General features: G+C 44.2%; 1 protein-coding gene across 1 annotated transcript in view; it reads left to right on the forward strand.

Moving 5' to 3' along the window:
• Nucleotides 1-2,057: 2,057 nt before the first annotated feature.
• LOC6586927 (protein turtle) overlaps nt 2,058-22,089 on the forward strand; it is a 40,600-nt gene continuing 20,568 nt past the window's right edge. Inside the window, 4 exon segments of the mRNA XM_044009055.1 lie at nt 2,058-2,129; nt 4,013-4,579; nt 15,383-15,868; nt 19,290-19,411. Of these exon segments, the coding sequence (XP_043864990.1) occupies nt 15,442-15,868; nt 19,290-19,411 (549 nt within the window). The 5' untranslated portion in view covers nt 2,058-2,129; nt 4,013-4,579; nt 15,383-15,441.

The following is a 22,089-nucleotide window of genomic DNA, read 5'->3' on the forward strand; positions in this document are numbered from 1 at the left end:
AGATCTAACTGTGAAATTTATCCTTTCTGCAGGCTGGGGCTTACGCAAATCCAATACACTCTACTGCAGTTGGCGAGCGAGCATAACAAGGTAATTACTAACTATGCCAACAGCTCTCGAGTATTGGAGCATGGAAGACGAAATCACTTTAATTTTCATTTAAGTGATTCCACAGACAAATCAGCTTCATGCAAGTGGAATTTATGAGTGTTACTTGGCATTGATGCATGCTGCCGTATCTCGAGTCGATTTGATTAGTCTCTGAATAGCTCATAAATAGCTAACGAAGAGCCAATGAAGTACGGGGCAATTAATCTGTGGATATTGACCAGGACCAGGCACAGGCACAGGCACAGGTACACAAGGCAGGCGGGCACTTGGGGCAAAAGTAAATTATTTTTAGCATGCATAGGTTTATGGCACGTAACGTCGCCGAAATTTGCAGATTTATTGCAGCTAAAATCAACGCTAATATAATGCATAAATCAGGCTGCTCAGGCCAACCTACGGTATATATTCGCCTGAATCTAGCATAAATAAGTTCGTCTCGGGTCTACCTCTGGTGAGCGGGCCAAGTCTCAGGCTACATGTGAGCCAAATGAAATTCAGCGAAAACGAATCATTTTGGCCAACGGCTGATGGCGGATGCCTGATGGCAGATGGTTGGGGTTGGGGTTCGGGTTGGATGGCTGGCTAGGTTACCCTAAATTGCTCGACGGCTATATTAGGTGCACGTTCTTTTAGTAGAGCGTGGCAAACAGACAGCCAGAGAGAGAAAGCGAGAGAGAGAGAGAGTGGAAGAGAGACCGTTAGAGAGCGCAGACGTCAAGTCTCTCGCCTTCCAGCGGTCCTGCGAAGTTCTCTCACTGAACTGCAAGGGAAATAACTGACAGCGAAATAAAACTGGGTTTTTCGCAGCTCTAGCAGCTGGCCAGCGAGTTAGCGCCTCGCAGGCCAGGCTAATTGAAATATTACATCGTAGGTCAGTTTGAGGCAGCCACCGTGAGAACTCGATGACAAGTTACAATCTCGCTGAGGCCAATGCTTGCAAATGGCACAACCTTCAGAACACTTCTAATGCCGTGTGAAGACGCAGGATGCCATTCGGACAGCAGGTAGCAGACGCGCCAGCCGGCCAAGTGCCTTCTCAGAGGCAAACGAAGCTGGGCTCAGCAAACCTGTCCGGCACTAATTAAAAAACCATTTACCAAACGCGAGCATTGCCAATGGAGGAGATGTGCTGAACGGTGTAATAGTGAGACATTGTAGAGGTGGCTGGCAAACAAGTTGAGTGTTTACAGTACTTCGTCTTGGTCGTTGCGGTTGTTGTTCTTGTTGTTGTTGGTTTGATCGAGTTTGGTGTTTTCACACATTTCCAGATCAGTGGCCAACTGTCGACTTTTGTGCGGGCCTACGCAGCGCCTCGAAGTTGAAAACAAAACTTCAATTGGTGGCGGTGAGTGGGAAACGAGTTGGCTGGTGCAGAACGAAACATAAAACTGGTTTTTGGGTCAAAGCAAAGGGCTAGCAGTCCGCTACTGAGGCCAAGCAACGGCGAACTGGCAAACTTGAGATAATTATTCAATGGAGCCGAGATCTCGAGACCTGAGTCGCACTCGCAGTCGACAGCTGTCGCAGCAGAAGGGCTATGCTAAAGGGTTATCGAGTGGCTGACACACATACGCACGCATACATGCGCACGTGCACACACACCCAACGACTCGACCCGACTGGACAGGTTAGCCAACGAGCGTAGCAAAGGTGAGCTCGCGCGCTCGCCTGCCGAACTAAGCGTCGGCATCGCAGTGCGGGTATAAGAGTCAGCCAGCCAGAGCCAGAGCCAGAGCCAATGCGAGTGCGAGTGCGAGTGCGAGTCGTCTGCTAGGCATTTTCGCGCAGGTTCCCGCTCTCTCTCTCTCTCACTCACTCTCGCGCACTGGCTCGCTCTCTCGGTTCGTGCTCTCAGCAGAGGTTGCTCTCCGGAAGTTGTGGTGGCTGCAATCATCGGGCAGCGCTACTGCTTTATTCCTGACGCTGAGCTCGGCGCAGATTTAGTACTCAATTGTTGTGCTGCTACGGCGTACGTGAACGCGGACTGTGAAACACAACGTTCAGTTCTCAGTGAAGTTGTAAGTGCTGTTTGTGTCTGGTTTCTGTGCCTGTGACTGTGTTAGTGCCAGTGTCAGTGTGTGTATGTGTGTGTGTGGGGTGTATGCCAGTGTATGTGCCTGTGCCTGTGCCTGCTGCCTCGCTTGTGTGCGCACATCTGTGTATGTATATGTGAGTGTGTAAAGATGAAAATTAGATGGAAAATTAACAACAAAAAATAATAATATTAAACAAAATAAATTGTACAAGCGAGCAAATAGGCCAAACACCCCAAATCATTCTAAGGGGTGGTGCGACAATTATGTGCGGACTGTGCTGAAGAAATAATATTGTGTATGGAGCCACATCAATATTGAAAACACGAAATACTCGTAAGCGTGGAGGAAAAGCAGGGAGTGATTCTCAGTTTTGTAACAGCCACGAAGTTCATGATTTTCACGCTCACTGCCAGAGGACCACACCCGCGCGGATGCACAGGTTACAAAAAGAAAAACCAGCGGCTGTCGTGCTAGAGAAAATCACCAGAGTCAGAGTCGGAGCAAGAGACAGAGTCAGAGTCAGAGTCAGAGCGGAGGTGCAAGAAAAATTCCAGTTTTCGATTGCAACCCAAAGGATCACGCGGAGAGCAGAAGAGCGAGAGAAAGAGTAGGTCGGCGTCGTCAATAGCTCGCTCGAACGCTGGCTGGAACGCAGCTGTGTGCTAAGTTCTGGCTGCGATGGGCGCGATGAGGCGGGGGAAATGGCAAATGCAGGGTAGTTGTCGTGCAGGATGTTTGCTAAAGTTGCGCAAGTGAATATTTCCCGCTATTTTAAGCGGACGCTATGCGCTAACAAGACCATTTCAAGTCAATGTCAGCTGTTTAGGAATTCATCGTAGAGAATTTGTTTTATGCTTTGCCATGGATAGTTGTTTATTATTACTCTTACTAGGCGAGCAAAGCGCATAATAGCTCATTTGGAAGAAGCAAAGCGCTAGACCGAGCTTAAGGTTTTACAACTAACACTAAACTCAGCTACCAAAAATATTGCCCAAATACTTGGTTGGTTTTATGGTCTGTTACGAAAATGCTGTTGGGAGCAGAGTTCTTGTGCCTGGAAAGCTGGTGCTCAGCCAAGCTGTGCAGTCGGCAGAGCGAATTTCCAATAGAGCGAGAGAGAGAGAGAGAGAGAGAGACAGAGAGAGAGAGAGAGAGAGAGGCGCGTCGCAGAGCCAAACTGAAGCCGAAACAGAAATATGGAGCTGGCTGTTCGACGTGCCAGGCATTGCCTTTAAATTGGCAACTGAGTGCTGGCATCTTACAGCTGTGCCTCGCTTCTGGCTACGGGCTTCTGGCTAGTGGCTCTGCAACTTTTTGGGAAAAAAGGTTAGGCGAAAAACTAAAGTAAAACAAAGCAGCAGGCGAACGGCGAACGGCAGGCAGGTGGACAAATTGTAAAAGTTGCGGAAGCAGTTCGTGAAGGCTCCAACAATACATTACACTGTGTGATAATTATATAATGCGTTTCAGGACTAATTCTCGGACAGCGTGTCCTGATGCCAAATGAGTCACGTGCTTGGCAAACCAAATTCTATACTGTATATGTATGTTAGTGTATGTGAGTGTGTGTCTGTGTGTATGTGAATCTAGTGCTAGCAAAAAGGGCGTGAAAAAAGTCGAAAAGTGGCCATCCAATCGGGATTTTACAGCAAACAACTTCCTTTGACCATATGCGATTACAACATCAAAATCGAACATAATTTTTTTATTTTTACGCTGTATTGATTTAAGTTGTTGTGCATAAAAGTCGACGTCCCGCTAGTGTATTGGTGGGATGTGAATGTTTATGCTTGGCCCTCGCGTTTATTTTACGTCTTATGTATTCTTTTTTGTTCTCAACCCTTGAAATGTTGCCCGTAGCCCAGCTCCACGTAAAAGTCAACGGAAACGTTTCCGTCGGCAGCAGCAGCAGCCACAGCAGCGCAGCCATTGCTGAGGTCCTTCATCAAAATGCGCACACATACAAAAGTAAATGTATATGAAAAGAAAGTGTCATAAATCAAGCGATTATCCTGTAAACAAAGTGTAAAACGCGCTCCCCAGCAAACAACAAAAACAACAAAAACGAAAACAACAACAACAGCAATAACAACAACAACCTTTAATAAAAACAGAACCAGAAACCCAACAAGGAGTTTTTCTTAATAAAACCCGATTTGTATTACGTTAAAAGCCAACGTGGATAACAACAACAACAACAACAACAACAACAACAAAACAACGACAACCACAGCCACAACAACAACAACAAAAACTGCTTTTTATTACTTGAGCATTTAATTTTGCTGAGTTGCTGTTGGACATTTCATCTGAAGCCCAACAAGGTTTTGGGTACAGCCACTTTGTTTGGCATTTTTGAAGAGTCCCAGCGAAAAACAAGGCACTAGATTGGATTGGGCTTAAACACATTATATAATGCTTGCGACAGTGAGGTGAGTAAATAGCCGTCTCTTCCTATAATAGTTCATAGTAAACATAAATAGAAGTGGTTTCCCTTGGGAATATCCGACTATGCTCTGAGTTCGTCTGTTATTTGGTGGATAAGCTCAAGTAACTCTAGTTTGATATCGATTATAGTCGATATAGAAAGTGGTGTCGATTATTTAACAAAACTTCAATAAAACTTCGATTGCCTTAGGAGCTTAGTCGAATGTTGATTCTATTCAAGCATACATCTAATTTATAGGGTCAGCCTGGGATAGAAATATACCCACTCGCTAAGAAGCTTCCTCTTACAGTGCCTGAAGTGTTTGTGCACACACGAATCTAATTGAATCACACCTCCTCTCTATGGAAATTGAAGGCTGTTATCGGCGCACAGAATAGGCGAAAATGTAATTACAATTTATGCATTTTTCAATTACAATTGCAAAGTGTATGTAAATGTCACAATTCAATTACAAAGCTGGCCACGGCAGAAAAAGACAGACAATGCACAACAGGGCATAAAAACAGAGCCACAAAACAATCGGAAAATGTGTGTAAAACTATTTCTGGCCTGGGTTGAGTAGTTCAAGTTTGATTGCTTCTATAGTTTAGGTCTGGGCCGGGCTGGGCTTTTGCTTGCGACTTTCCATTCTTTCCCACTCTCTTCTTCTCGCTCTGTCTCTGTCTCTGGCTCTCTGACTGTCGATGGCAAGAAGCCGACGGGTAATGTAATTGAAGATTGTAAAGCCCACAAGCATGTATATCTATCTGAGCTGTATCAGTTCTGAGCTTGTAGCTGCTGGCAGCTGCAATTGATAGGCAAGGAGGAAATTGCAATTTCCATAAACAGAATTGCGTTTTGCTTGACTTAACCCCAATGCCAAACATTTGTTTAGACTTTCGCTCTGTCTTAATTTAACATTGATTACACACACAAACACAAACACAAATACAAACACAAATAAACACAGGCATTTGTTATTATTGGCCATTCTTTGAAGCTGTCTTCTCCGAGTGTCTCCGAGTGCCTGGACGTCTCGCAAACCGAGGCTAATGGCAATGGTTACAAATTGTGAATAATGATAAATGGCTGCGTTTATCTTCATTTCAACACTGTCTGCGCGTTGACCAAGACACAGCAGATTACTTTTGATCCGATGTGGCCAGAATTGTTTCATACATTTTTACGAATTGCTTAATTGATCAATCGCCTTAATCTTCACATCTCTCGCTATAAATGAAAAGCAATTGTAAGAGCCGATACAAGGGACTCGCAGACGTATGACGTTGCTAAACAATAATTTCTCAGGCGGGAAGCCAAACTCGCACAGACGGAAAAATGTGTAAACAAAATAGATTCCAAACAAAAAGTGGCTATAGAGCGACAGCGAAATGAAAATATCATCAAAAAACAAAAAAACGAGAGCCTCTGAAAATAACTCGCGGGCTGAGAGACATAAGAGGAGAACCAGTGAGTGACCAGCTAGCCAGAGGCAGAGGCAGAGGCAGGGGCAGGGACAGAAGTAGAGGCAGCGACTGGTCAGTCGTTCCGCAGTTCATTGGAATTTCTGTTTGAATATGATACCAAATGGGAGCGAAATGGAGGAAGTTGGCAGTGGGGCATGGAGATGGAGCAGAACTGAGCAGCACAGAGCGAGAACTGAGCAACTGGAGAGCACTTGGAGCATAATAGACTAAGAGTTAGGCGTGCTGCTATGCGATTATGTGAATAGAAGACCAAATCCGAAATGCTGTATACAATACGAAAAACGTATAACGAAAAATGAAAAATCGAAAAGTTGAGAAACTGAGAAACTGAAAAAGTCGTTGCTTCAGGTAATAATGAGGCACATTTATGTATTGCCTAAATTTTCTCTCGATGTTCGATGAAGCTCACTCAGTTTGAATGCTGGAGATGTTTGTTTGCACACACATTCCCACACATTCTCACACACTAGTGCAGCTTAAAAGCAGTTATATGGCTCTGGATGGCGCCCAAAAACTGGCGCGCATAATGATGCGAATGCTGAGCACAAAACATAAGCCCCGAGAAGCTCTACAGCATAGCGATACTCACCACGGCAGCGATCGGGTAGGCTCGACTTGAAGAAGTCATACTGGAAGGGGATCGGCCGTACTCGTATAAGAGCGCCGCCTGGTATAAGAGATAACTTGTTTTCCCAGCTTCAGCTCGAGTGCGACAGATACACAGAATTTCCTGTACTACTAACATGGCAACTGCCTCAACTCTATGACGTCAGGGAAGACTGAAAATGCAGAATGCGATTTTCGCATCAAGCCCCAAGCTCCAAGTTTCGAGCTGCAGCAAGTCGCATCAGTCTGCGGCAGCCATAGATCTGCGCACTTTCCACACAGAGGTGAGGTGAGGGCATACAATGTGGGTGTTATTGAATTTCCCGGGTTCATATTCACACACACCCACACACACAGACACACCTTCCTCTAACTGTTGGACATTGTTTTTTTTTTCAGTCCATTGGCAGTGAAGCATAAAAATTGACCTAGTTCGACTGTTTTTACAGCATGACAAAAGTCCGCTGTGGCAGTAACTGGGTCCTAGCAGGACTAGGGCAAAAATAAAAGTCCTTATGCTATTTTTGGATAAAAATGCTATGCAATGCGGGAACTTGAAAAGATATCAAAAAAATTCTGAATTACATTTAACTATTTGCTTTAACCTTATAGAGTGAAATGCCAAAGTAGAGATAAACCAAGTAAGTGGGCTCCACTGGGAAATGTTGTGCTGAAGAGTATATGCATAGATATATGTATGTACTTCAAGGGTCGCCACTTACATTTTAATAAAACTTTATACCGTGGTTTTCCATATCTCCGGGCAGATAAAAATTAGAAATTGTTTGCATTATGTTGGCCTTCTCCAGAGTGTCTGCACTGCTCACCTTCGTGGCACTGCAAAGAAAGAACTGTATATATACACATACATACATACATATATATATACATAAAGAGAGAAATACTTGCAGGTCGGCACTTCAATTTCATAACTTTGTATACTTTTTTGCAGCTATGTAGCTATGTGGGCTCCTTTTGTTTTGCTACTGCAAAGGTTTGGAGCCGAAATGGGATAAAAAGCTTTTGCAGTCCTTTTTGTGTGTGTGGAAACCACAAACTGGAAGTAGAATGCAGTAGAATACTTTGTGCCACAACAATTAAAAATAAAACAATTAGACGGGGAAGAGAAAAACAAGAGTGAGCAAGGAAATTAAAGAAAACAAATGTTCACATTAAAGAAGGCAGCACTTCGTGGCCATTAAATATATACCCTTTTAGCCACAATGGCATTCCAATTTCGCAAAACTCACCATAATTTGCACTCGATATTCCCTGCATTAGACCCTTCGAGCTGCCCCCCCTTTGGGCGTCTCGTGGCGAGTGCCGAAAGCTATTTTAGGTCCAGCCCTTCGAACCGGACTGCGGAGGCTTGCGCTCGGCCAGCTCTGCTTGGGAGCTGCTGCTGTAAAGTGTGCTCGGGGTTCATTATTTCGTAGTACCTATTAAAGTAATTTGCCACATTTGTCGCCGGTCATTAGGCGCTATTAAAGCGCAATCAGAACGATTTCTCCAGCCTGTGGGCCAATACTTGAGAATCAATTTGGACACCGAAAAAGTTGTCACAACTTCTTCCAGCACGAACCCTTTTTATTAGTTCTGGCTATCGGCAGGACGCGGCAGCATAAGGCTCCGCTTTAAAGGGACACAATGCCGAAGTAACTTGCCGATATATATATTTACGTGTCTGTGGATGGAGCTGTACAGAATTGAGATGAAAATCAATATTTTACGAGTCTATTTTTAGACTTTCGTAATATTTCCAGGGAAATTATAGATTTACACTTTAGTACACTGAAGTTCACAATTTTTATTAGTATTTTAAATTTTATGTTCTGTAAACTAATTCGATGCGAAACAAAATTGTTTTTGTATAGAATTTAATCTGCATTCCAGCCCCGGGCTTCCACTTTAAGGCATGGAAATTCATTTTTGCATAATGGGAAAAGTTTTACACTTCAGTCATGATTTGCTTTTCTTCTGCTCGCAGCATTTCATTTAATGCAGCGGCCAAAAGACGTGCCTGTCAAAAGGGACGCCGACGGGGCCAATGGGCAGGACGACGACATCGCTTCGAGTCGAGTCGAGTCGAGTGCCAAAACTTTTTGCCTGTGTCTCGTTCCGGAATTCTCTGCACTTCAGTGGAGAGCTTAACTATCAGCGTTCTCTTAACTACCAAAACAGCGCAGCTGATTGTCGTACATGTTTGCTGAGGAAGGTGTGCGGATGGTCGTTAAGCCTCTGAGTGTGCGTATTTATATTATTACTGCTCGAAGCGGAAAATGGGTAATTAGGGTATACGGAGTTTTAGACACTCGTTGCGAAGAGGCTGTAGAAGGGGCTACGTAATAATAGATGATTTTTCTGTCCATCTGTTGACAGAATATGGATGCTACTTTAGCGTATATTCCCTTCTCTATTTAGACTGGAATTTAGATGACTTTATAAAGACCAATATGGAGATGATTAAGATGATGATGTCAAAGCAATATAAGCTGAATAAGATAATAATGAATAAATGAACGCTGCTGATAAGTTTATATGATATATAGGAATATATATATTTATATATATATATATATATATATATATATATATATATATATATATATATTATTGAGTTCCTGCTGGGCGGGCTTTGTGGGTCAGCCTTTTAGTATCCTCGGCATTAAAATCATAAAGTTTTGAGAAATTGACTTTATGCTTGTAAGGAGAACTCGCAATGGCAAAGGTTGACTTCGTTGACGTCGACGTCGGCAGCGATGTCCCTTTGCCATTGCTTTTATATAATTCTTGCTCGTCCGCTTGCTTGTCGCTCATCTTTGCAGCGCAAATAATAACAAAAGTTTCATTATTAATTTTTCTTAATCGAAATGCCGCAATTAAGAGTGAAACATAAAACTTTTCTCTTCGCCTTCGAGGGCGATTGTTCGTCCTTTTGCTTTGCGTCTTCTGTTTCGTATCCTTTATCCTGCCTGCTCCTCGTCCGATTTCTGAAATAATTTTGCACTTTTTTATAATCTGGGGAAAATGGCTAAGTATAAAATAATTATTAACGAAACTTTGTCCAGCTCGCGAAATCCTATAAAAACTAATTGCTGCAAAGAAAAAACTGTAAATCTTATAAGTGAAAATCATGTGAAATAAGAAATTGAGAAATGCTTTGTGCACTGTCATTGATGATGCGTTCGGTCATCGGCGGCAGGCAGAGTTACATAATGACAGTAAAGAAACGATATACTAACGAAATTAAACAATTCATTATGGAATCTCTGGTCGCACATCGCAGCGATACCGACAAACGGACAAAGAGGCAATTCTCCTCAATGGAAACCTGCTTCGTAATAGCCTTTGAATGGTTGCGATAAAAGTGAAAACTAAATGAGAACACAAATTTATTGTAAATAATATAAATGAGCAGCAACTAAGCTATTGGACTTGATGAGGATACACATATTCCCATTGTGCGAGTGTCTAAAACTTTTGCCTTCAGACAGACAGACAGACGGACAGACCGACAGACAGGCAGACTGACAGAGCTCCTTCACAAAGCCCATACAATTTCCTGCGCCGCCCAACTAGGACTATTTATGCACACGCCAATAGGCAGGCGAGGCTAGCCAGGGCAATGAGTTCCACTGGCTCTGACTGTGACTCTGACTCTGTCTCCATTTCGACCAAATTAAATTTCAAAGCCAGTCATTAGACCATTACGGCCTGCTCCTGCTCCATTGTGCCTACGCTCGCTCCGCACAGGAACCCGCAAAACATCCTGTTGATGTCAGCAAATTTTATTTATTTGTGGTTCGTGTTGTATTACAACATTTTAGAGCAATTAAAATTGTACAATGGCCTATGTTCGTCCCATTCTCGTGCTCGCTGCTGTTATCGTTCGCTCTCCCGATTCCTGCGAGGCCAGCAACATGGCTGCTGTGTCTGCCCGACCTAGCCGGGTCGTCAGCTTATTTGGCCGCATTTCTTTTTAGATCATTTAGTGTAAGTGCCTTTATAATGATATATTGACTTTGCTTTTCCATAGAACTTGTGCACGCGCTCACAATGTGAAATGAGTATATAGGTACTGACCCTCTGACCCTCTTATATCATTTGAATATGCGAGCTTCATCTCCCTATCTCACCCATACCTCTCCTCCTTCGCCTCATATAGATCTATTAATTATATATTCCGTATGAACGAGCATTGGGTAGTCGGCTGCGCCCGTTTGCAACGTTCTTGCTGTTACATGGTACGGCTCGCCTAATGGCCGAGGGTAGCCCTAATTGCCGCTGTGGTAACGATACGTTTTCTAAAATTAAACGACGGTATATATTTTAATGGCCGTTACCTTCGCCCACGGCAACTTTTGACTCAGCTTGGGTAACATAATCTGCCTTTATCCGGCAAGTAACTGCAGCCGCAGTGAATCAGATCTAATTAATTTAATGGCAGAGTATATACGTCTCGGAGTTCCAGTCGCGTATTTATTGAAATAAAGCTGCGCCAGATTCTAGATTTGAAAAAGGACGCACTGCGGCAACAGTGGCAGTTGACAAGATAATTTAATGTTTGCCGTGGCAAGATGACAATGTGCCGCAGTGTGGATGCCTCCCTAGTCTTTTTTCACACGCGACCCAAATAATATACATGGTGACTGTTCTTATTGTTATCCCTCTTGTTAGCTGCTGCTGTTGTCCTTATGCGCTAACAAGCTAACACGCTTGAGTCTCCGCGCTCCTTGCCCCACCTAGAGGCAGCAGCCGGCAGAAGTGCACGACCTATTTCATTAAAGTTTTAACTCGGCCAATGCGGCGTATGTGCAATGCTTAAAGCGAAAACAACCAAGAGACTCGACTGACTTGGGGTCGCTGCAATAGTAAATACCCTACGAAAAGTGTCCATCCACATAAATATACTTTTGCTCTGCTCGGACTTTATATTTGGTAATAAATGCAGTTTAGAAAATCATTTAAGATTTTAAATTCCAGTCTAGGCGGATCATCCTGATCAAGGATGCATACATATATATTAAATGGAGTCCTCTTGATACTCTACTTAGGCATTCCCAGCATTCACAGGGTATAAATACAGCGCCTGGGACTGGGACCTGTGCTAGTGGTGGTGGTGGTGGTGGTGGTGGTGTCGGAGCTGGGGCCGATGCCTTTGCGGTTTTCCTCGGGCATTTTTTGCTGTATTTTTGGGGCATGTTTAAGTACGTACATATATGGCCTCGCATCACTTAGTTCGGAGTCGCCTGCAGCAGCTGCAACACAATAAGCTAAAATTTGTTCAAATTTTGTTTTGTACTTAAGTGCACACTATCGCGCCCTTAGACACACATACAAGCACACCCACGAAATGCCCCAAGGAGTCGCAGCAGAACAGCCATTCGCAGCTATTAGACAGAGAGGGCGAGGCTGTAATTCTTTGTGGGTTGGACCCCTTGTCGTGTTGATTTGAAGATGTTGTCCGTGCTGCAAGGGTTTGTGTTTAAGTAAATTGTGTAGAGCACGTTTAATTAGATTTCAAAGTAGAGAAAGAGCGGACTGAGTGCGCTCCTATATAAATACAGAAAAGGTTCACTTTAAGTGGCTCGACCCATCGAGGATTTTTAATTAAATTTTTTTAGATGGGACGAGATTTGTGGCGAGCAGCCATCAGTCAAAGATCATGTGTGCAGCCGCGTAATTCGCTGGCCGCCCAATTGACCGCTGCCCACTTTTGCTTCAGTGTGCAGTCAACCAAAAGCTTTTACTCATCGCCGCATCCGCATCCGCACTCTGCTCTTTGGAAGCAGTCAGCAGGCAGCAGCAGCAGCAGCAGCGGAAACGGATCCCATAAAGTGCTCGCCGCACAGACAAAAATAAAATGGTGGTGCGTTAACGCCAGCTCATTGAAATGCTTTTCATTCCGAGCGCCAACTCATTGGAATGCCTTCCATAGGTCCCAGAGAGATGATTTCTGACGGGCTGACGAGCTGATGGGCCCACCTCTGTCATCTGGACGTTTCAATGACAACGATGTGGCCGAACATTTAGTTATGAAATCTCATGCTGCAGCCACACTCGCATTAGCACAGTCGCCAGCGCCATGCGAACCAATCAACTGATTTCTGACATTCACATCCACAGCTACATCCACAACCACATCCTTGGGCCGCTCTCCGGCAGGCAGCGGACTTCATTTAATGATTGCCCCCACACATATGGACTGGTTTGCATTCGGCTACGTGTGCGTGTGAGCAGCAAATGCAATTCGGTTGCTGATTTGTCATTGTTAGCCGCCTCCACAACAAAGATGGCCGCCACAGTGGCCATCAAATGCCCCGTCCTTCGTCCTTCGCCCTTCGTCCATCGCTCGGCATCCGGCGTCCATTATGCGACGTTCGGGCTCAACTTGAGCTGATTTACAAATGAAATCATACGCCATGGCGGGTTTTTCGGTAATGAAAATTCAGTCATAAGGGAAATCATTTTTCCGGCTTTTGTTCTATTTTAGTTGTGCCTTGCCATGATGTTCCTGCTTGTGCCTCTGTGTCTGTGTGTGTGTGTGTGTGTGTCAGGCCGAAACTGTTTAGATCTAACTAAATGTGATTTTTGGTGCTAGCTGAGTGGTTTGTGGGCCGTTGGCTCATGCGGATGGGGTAGATGATGATGGCTCTGGGTTGGAGCCAGGTAATGGCCACTCGTTCTCGTGCCCGTTCTCGCAGCGCACACACGTTTCATAAATAAATTTCGTTTTAATAAACTTGTCATAATGCCAAAGCGCAAAAAGTTTTCATAATGCTTGACGTTATTAAAATTTTACATGTCATGCCAAAAGGATTTAAGTCGACGCATGAGCCCTACGCGGCCCTGCCGAAGCATTCCGGCACAGTCTCTCGCACACTTTACACTCCTTCCCAGGCCTTACGCCCCACGCCCCCCGCCCCACTCTCTACGCTCCTCCAGCAACAGCATAATCACTTTCTGACAAAATGTGCTTCGCATTACTGGTAAAGCCGTAAGCAACTTGCATGCAAATTTCAGCAAGAGTATTTAATGTTCGGCATTCCAATACTGAGGCTGTTGTTTATTGTTTGCTGTCTGCTTTTCACTCTCGTCAGGGGTATTAAGCTATGCATTAAAAGATCACTAATGACGTTTATATACCGCGCCGCCAGAGACGCGCATAAAGGTAACCGCAAAGCCGCTGCCCCAGCCCTTCACAAATTGAAAATTAAGCGAACGAGTTGTCATCTCCTCAGTAACACGCCCCCATCCACACAAACACGCAGGCGTCAGCTCGAGCTTCTATACTCGTCCACGAGGCGAATCGAGTATATCCGTTCGCTATCAGGCCGGGCTCGGCTCGTTTGTCTTGACATATGTATACTCCACTTCCTCTATAGATAGACCCACAGATGTGACATTAAGTCTCCGTTTATTATGAGTCACTAAATTTAATTAGGGGCGGGCGAGTACTATGCAGTCAGTGGCGCCCGTCTGCATACCAATGCGAGAGATGTTGAAGAGTGCAAACTGAGTTACTTAATTGCAGTGGCAACATTTAGTAAAGCTAAAGCAAAGATTTGCCTGGCCATCCCTCCATCCGCTGTGCAGCGTTGACAAAGCAAACGAAGGAAAATCGTTAGAAAAACGCTTTTCTTGCGTTTTCAAATGTGAAAAGTGAATGTGTGCGCGAGTGCGCAATATTGCCCCATCTGTGAGCATCTTCATCTATATGCGTATGTAGAATTTTTATGCTGATGCCGATGTTTATGCTTTTACTCAGGTTGCCTAGGTATTCGCATTCGCACAAATTCCTCGCTTAAATATTGCTGACTGTTGTGCCTGTAGGAGCTGCCGTTGCGAAGGGGCAAAGTTTTTCACATACGTATAAGGGAATTTCGCTTAAAGCATTTCAAATAATTTAATTAAAAATACGTTTCTGGCCGAACGAGTATTCCGCATCCGCGTCATTCCGTTGCATACCTGTGGGGAAACACGAATGTTGCTAATTGTGGATTCAATCCCTTTTAATTAACTACTCAGCAAACAGTGGGCCCATATATAACACTTAGTCCCAGATCCTCAGATAGTTGCCAACTCGACAACAATGGCCTCTCACGACAATCAACACAAGTTTTACATTTAAAGCGCAAACTTTTAATGCCGAACAGCGCAAGGAAAAGTTTCAGCTATTTGTATAGGCGCAACGCAATTTAATGGGGGCACCCTTTGTCGCTATCCTCCGCTCTCCGCTCTCCGTTCTCCGTTCTCCGTCTTCTGTCTCAATTCACCTGCCTAGCAAACTTATCTGTGTGTCTGCCTTGTAGCTACAACCTATTAGCTGCTTAACTTTATGTGCGAGTCCGTGTGCGAACGCTCCCGAGTTCGGGTATTTGTGTACATATAAAGGCCGCCCGCCCCCGACAGGGACGGTGTTCATATGAGAGCCTTTGTTTATTAATTTGTCATCTGTGCTTTGCACTTGTATAAGATTTCAATCTGGTGCTAAGTTTGTGAGCTCCGCTGCATTCCGACTGAAGATGGGCGCAAGGCAGCTGCATGCAGATTCAGATGCGGCCTCCAGGGCTGATTGACAGCTTGTCGAGTTGACATTGATGACTGTACTAGACAGCGCTCTCAAGTGCCGCCAGGTGTGCTGGCGGGGCTGCTACTCCTGAGGCAACCTAAACTCATTCCTCTCTCGCTCTCTTTCTTTCTATCTGTTACAGATGACGCCAGTGCAAGTGAGAACGATACGTTAGGCGGCGTTGACTATGGGACCAGAGGCATGGGCGTGTGTGCGGACCCTGGGTCTTATCGATGGTGTCAGGCATTAAGCCGGTCGCGTTCGTCGTGCGCCACAAATACAAACCAATCAACGAGAAAGCAGACTCAACAACAATCAGACACAATCAGCGAAAGTACCAGAGCCGAGTCAACAATTGTAGCATCGATATTTCGTGGAGCTACGACGACGACGACGACAATTCCAACCGCTTCGACTTTAAACCAAACGCCGTTGAAAACGGCTGCGTTCACAGTGAAAACAACGAGAAGAAGAAGACACCAGGACGAGGACGACGACGTCGAAGAGGACGTCGACGGCTGTGCTCGCACTCCGACCAAGACTTGCCGATCAATACAGATTCTGAAATTAGCACTCATCTGTCTGTTTGCTCTATTGGCACAAAATGCACAAGCTCACAATATACCAGGTAAGTCGATTTGCCGGGACTGACATGGTGCCCGATACCAAGAATCCTTTGATGACTCTGAAATATATAGATAAGCAACAGTCTATATCTTTAACTTGGATAGTCGAGAAGGTCAAAAGTACATACAATAAATGTATGTATATATGTATATATTTAAAGTACTCGACGGCATCAGTCCCGCTTCATTCTACGGGTAATTCATTATCAGCGAGGCTGACGGCTGAGAGAAATATTCATTGATTTCCGTGTAGTAAATTTCTCCCGCCGAATGGTTACTGAAATCAGCCCATATGTGGGAATATTGGGCGGGGCCAACTCTCCTCGTCGCTTCGCCCAGATTCATTTTTATTTGGTATTCACGAAAATGTAATGGTGCACAATAAGCGGCTTACGTGAGGGCAAAGCTGATTACATTTGGCAATTAGTTGACAGTTAGTTGAGGTTGTTTTGCCTTAATGGCAGCCAAAGCTGGCAGCAACGAATCGAATTTATAAGCAAGTAAATATGTACATACATATGTATATAATATATACGTATTTAATATATGCATAACAAATATGAGGTATACAGAGATAGGGAAAGAGGGGCGGAGGAAGAGAGTGAGATGAGGAGATGAGGCTCGATAAACGTGACATGCACTTGGGAATTTCATTTCCAATGTAGCACTAGGAGAGTTTCGACCGGCTTGCTTTAATGTACCGTAACGATTCTTGAAATGAATTAAATTAATTTAGCCGAAAATTGAAAATCCGCTTGGGATTTCTATGGCAGCCAATGGGATGGCCACTTCGTGCGCGGTCGAAAGGTCAATTGCCAAGTACGCCTCAAGGCGCGGCAGTTAGCGGAGGGCGGACGGGACGGGTGCCGCGACGCGGGGTAGTCCAAAATGAGTTCCGGGAAAATGTAATGGCATGCGCTGTTAGTTGCAGGCGGCAGTCATCGGGCAGGAGCAGAGCAGAGCCAGAGCAGCGTCTCAACTTTAAACCATGAAAACAAAGTGCGCTGCTGAATAACTTAAGGCAAGTCGGGAGAGGACATCAAGTGCCTGGCTGCTTCGGCTTCGGCTTGGAGGACATTTTAAATTGTATAATGAGACCACTTTTGCATGTTAACGCAATCAAAAGGCGCGACTACAAAAAACACCAACGCCAACGGAAAGGGGGTCTAGAGGCCTACTTCCTGCCACTCCCGAGTGGTTCGGGTGAGCTGTCTGCAGCATTATCAAAGGGCAATAGACGCTCAAGAGCGTTCACTGCATAGTATACACACTCATTCGCTGTTGTTTCTGTTCATTTTCATGTTGCTTTTTATGCAACGTCTGAAGGGGGAGCAGTCCCTACTCTCCCACTCCCTACACCCCCTACACTCTCTGCTGCTACTACTTTACTTTCAACGCTCTAAGTGTGGCCTAAGCTGGCCAAGTTAACAGAAATTTATGCAAATGCCAAAGTCAACAAGCGTTCACTGCATAATATGAAGGATACAAAGAAACATCGAGCCAGTGAGTGACTGATAAAGTGAACGAACGACAAACTAAGCGACTGGCTGGCAAGCAGTCGGTCTGCAGCTACTCTCAGGCATTGCCTTTCTTTTTTCAATGCGCATGTCACTTCCAGTGTCCACGCACACACAGTCGTACAACCCGACATGCGTATGTATTAGTGCAGTGCAGTACGGTACATTGCAAGTCGGGCTCGGACTTGTTTCTTTTGCCATTTGGCAAACTACCTCAATAATAATATACTTAAGTGCTTTACTTCTCGTTTCATTCAAAGATTAATTTTGTAAATTCAAATATCCAACGTGGCAAAGGCATCCGAAAACTTGCTGCCCCACATCTGGCAACAACAATAGCCTTGTCAAAAGCTGCTTGTTAACAAGTTTGTCTGTGGCACGGACAACGCTGCTCTGTCTTTAATTGTTCTCTCCCCGCCCTACGGCACCTCTCTCTCCCTCACTCTGTGTGTGTGTGTGTGTGTGTGTGTAAGAGGATGCGCCATGGCATTGCAACGTTTCGTTGTTCTGCTGCTTCCGACTATTCATTAGCATTTCCGCTGTAGACCAAGAGCCAGGAAAGTCCTTGCCTAGCAAGCAAGCAGACGAGCAGGCAAGCAAGCCATTTCGGCAATTAAAGCATCGCACGTGCGCGTGCTTTAAGCATACGGCAGTACTACGAGAATGAGAACTGGCTTTTGTATGTGTTGCTGCGTCGTTGGCTTGACAGCTCCGCTTTAAATACGACACATTAGCAGATCACCAGGGGCAAGAACTATGCGAGAGTCCTGTCACTCCAGGGGACAACACTCAGCCCAGCTCAGCTTGAAGTGTTGACGACTGCAGTCGACAGACGACAGTCGACAGTTGATAGACGACAGCCAAGAGACAACAGTCGACAGTCGACAGTCGACAGTTAGTCCAGCTTCGAGCGAGACTGACAAACGCTAATCAAATGTCACGTATCGCACAATGGATGGATGGAATTGGAATACAAACAAGTGGGAACTAACTTTTCACACACAAATGACAGCAGCGATGAGAGCTTCCCTTCGCACGAGAGGTGAACTCAACTCCATTCACTCGACAATGAGTTTTGGGTTCGCTGAAATAGAAATAAATTATAAAACCAATTATTTCATATGATGTGATGTGAGGATGCCTTACATATTCGTTAATCAAACTTCCGCCTCGGTTTCCAATCAGAGTTATGCTGCACAGGTAATCGATATGCTACCTGTACTGGTTAGAAGTTTGCGATGAAAAATCTGCAAACCTGGAAACACGAACAAAGCCAGTTCGAACAGGTCGGGCTTCAGGCCCTACAACGGCGGAAATATCAGTCAATGGCCTCCCCACTTGACATGTGACCGATGTGGCTATCAACGATTCCATTTAGAAGCAATCCGCTTCGCTTCTACCACGTTGTCTGTGAAAAAATACGTCAATGGCATGCCATTGCATACTCGACAGCCCTCTACAGTAGTGGCTACTCCACATAGCGGACACGGCGGATCCTGCATACTGGACCGGGCAAATGTCAAGCCAACTTAGTAAATCGTGCAGAATGTCACGTAAACACGGAGGCACGTAGACGGCGGGGGGCACGGGGGCTTCATAGCGGCCAGGGATTGGCCGTATTATGGGCGGACTCTTCAACAAGGAATAGATTGACTACACGCAGATTGCACACCAGGTCAGCGAAACTTTCACCCATCAATCAATTGATGTCAAACGCTTTCTGCGCATCTCCAGTCCGGTTGTTGAGCAAATATGCCATAAACGTTGCTGAAAACGTGGCTAGTTTAGCTGCTTAAGAAATGTATTTAAGAATATTTATGTTATTTTCTATTAGAGAAGAATATGTTACTATACTATCTGGCTTTACAATCTCAACATTTTTGATCTTTTGTTTGCCCATTTGCAGAAGATGCTGTGCACATCACGGCCATACTGGGCGAAGGGGTTGTCTTCAACTGCCACGTCGAGTTCCCCAATGATCATCCAGTGCCATATGTCCTGCAGTGGGACAAGAAGGTGAGCGAAACGGTACGATATCACACATCAAATTTCTTCTCTAAACTCTCTTTTTTACATTGTTGTTTGATAACGCAAAAAGCTAAAGAAAGTAAGAAACAGATAGACAAAAGTCGAAGAAAGCGCGACAAATGCTAACGACACAGTAAACCGAAATACTTACATATATCAAGCTATATTCAACGTTTTCGAACTCTTTACCCAACTAACTATCCACTTACATACATAATTACCAACTAATTTATGAGCATCCCTAACTAACTAATCAATATTCGGTTAGTTTTTGCATTTATGTTCCATTCTGTTCTGTTCCACTTGATTTCCAACATTATTGCTATACTAACTAATTAAGTGCCAAGTAGGCGAAAAGCCAGCTTTAGCTCCACAGTGCGTATGCGTAATAATCGAAATTTGTTGTAAACTAGGCGTTACTTGTGCTTAACGGCCATTTGGATAATGAATACCTGTATTCGGCTTATGCTAATGCAATATAACACGATTGTTCATGCTGATGTTGTATTATTGCCCGCGCAATATAAATGTGTAAATGAATTAACTTGAGATGGAATTGGAATTGGATATGTCCATAATATTTGATATGTATGTGTTTTATGTGTTGCTCGATTGGCAGTTGCAGTATAAATAAATATATGCGTATTAGTTATCTATTATTTCCTTTCTCTTCTTCTTCTTTTATTTTTATTTCGACATTTCGACATGTCGCCAAGGTGCCAAAAAGTAAACTTCACTCAAGCTTCGCCAAGTCGGTAACAATTTCTCAGCGGCTCGCTTAGATATTGACACCAAAGACACACACACATACACACACAAACACATACACAAATTCCAAACGCTGATAAGAGTAAAAACAAGTGCTTTTTCAAGAAATCTAAAGTAAAAAGAAATCAGACCAAAGAGAGCGAAAGAGAAGAAAAATTCACATATGTTCATTTGTTAAGCAAATCTCGTTCGCAATATCGCAAATCGAAATATCTGTAAACAAATCTGTAGCTATTCTTCTCACTGCTAACATACCAAAACCAAAATTAGCCGCAATTCATAGTAAAAAAAAAAAAAACACTTTGTAGCCACATACCAAAGATTTGAGTGCAACTAATTCGAATCCCTGCACTAATGAAGACTCACTTGGCCACATCTTTGAGCTGCGCACAGAGTTTGCGGAAATATGCTAATGCTTCCGATAGGTGCCTTACGATACGTTTGAAATTAACCTCTTAGCTAAATTACAAAGTTGGCGCATAAATAATGCGGATTCATTACGTATTTCCTCAACTCTGTTCGACCAAAAGTTCCTCTTCAGTAAATATTCAGTATGCCACTAGAAACGCCAACTCACAAATCTCCCTCACCACTAACCAACCACCCAGCCAACCACTCCACCACTTCTGCAACGAGCACTGCAAATTCCTTGATAGCTAGCAGTAAGCAACAATTTATTTCCATTACAAAAATAGAACAAAGCGAAAAGCTGCATTTTGCTTATGCAGATATCTATTTTTAAAAAGCACTAAACTAATTCTTTCTTTTCTTCTTTTTTTTTGTATTTTTTCTTAACTTTTTTACATTCCACTTTCATTTCATTTTAGTTTGCATAATGTGCCACGGCACAACTATAATTTAAATATGTATGTGTATATGTATATGTTTTGTTATGCAGCCAGCATGCATTGCATAACTGTTCTCTTTAACTAACCTCTCAGGTGGCCGCATTGGCCGCACTGGCCGCGTCTAGCCTAGTCGAGCTATAGTTAGCTGCGGCTCATTAGGCGAGAGCAAGCAGCGAAGCTGCAGAGCTGAAGGCAGCGACCTCAGACAGCTTACTTTCATAATTTAAAGCACGCCTAAGCCGCTGCAAGCCGATAAACTAACTTTATTGTTGCTGCCGCTTGATAGCAAAGTTAAACCGAGCAAGAACTAAGAAAAACCGCAAGGATAATAAAGTAGAAATGTAGACGCTGCGGCTACCCCTGCTGAGCTTGACGCAGACTTTGACGTCAACGCTGTCGTCGTTTGAGCGCTCGGCGAAATAATGCAACTAAACTTGCTTACGTATAATTTCATACATGTCTGTGTGTCTGTGGGGGTGTGTGAGGGTGTGCATGGGTGTGTGTGTGTTGGATAGATAACGTCGCTGCTTTTTGTGCCAAGCTAAAAGTTTTACAAGCATTTTTAATGCCACAAACAAAGTTATAAGTACTACAAAAAGAAACTTTATGTTTTGCAGCGATAAAAAATACAAAAAATAAACCGGCATTCGCTTAAAAACAGCCAGGCATGAATTCAGAATATGGCCACAAAATGTGGCACGGCAACCGAGCGGCAGTAATGGCAGCATATTAAAGGGATTAACATGGCTTTAGCTTTTAATTTATACGAGACTCTGATCCGGTGCGGAGCTTATACGTCTGTCTGCAATTAAATACACAATGGCGCATATGAAAGCAGGCCATCGGACGAACCCGACTGCCCAATGCTCGCGCATAGTCCACCAACCAGTTTGTTCTCTGCCCTGATATGTATCGCATATCGCCTCAAATATTGAAAGGCATCGGCGTGGCTCACGACTCTCGCTCTTAAAGCGAGCAGCAAAATTGTGTTGCCTACTTTTATGCGTCTCTTACTTTAAGAGTCCAGAGCAGCCAGCCAGCTAGTCAGTCAGCCAGGCAGGC

Source organism: Drosophila mojavensis, unplaced genomic scaffold, assembly GCF_018153725.1.
Source record: "Drosophila mojavensis isolate 15081-1352.22 unplaced genomic scaffold, ASM1815372v1 contig_36, whole genome shotgun sequence".
Lineage (NCBI taxonomy): Eukaryota > Metazoa > Arthropoda > Insecta > Diptera > Drosophilidae > Drosophila > Drosophila mojavensis.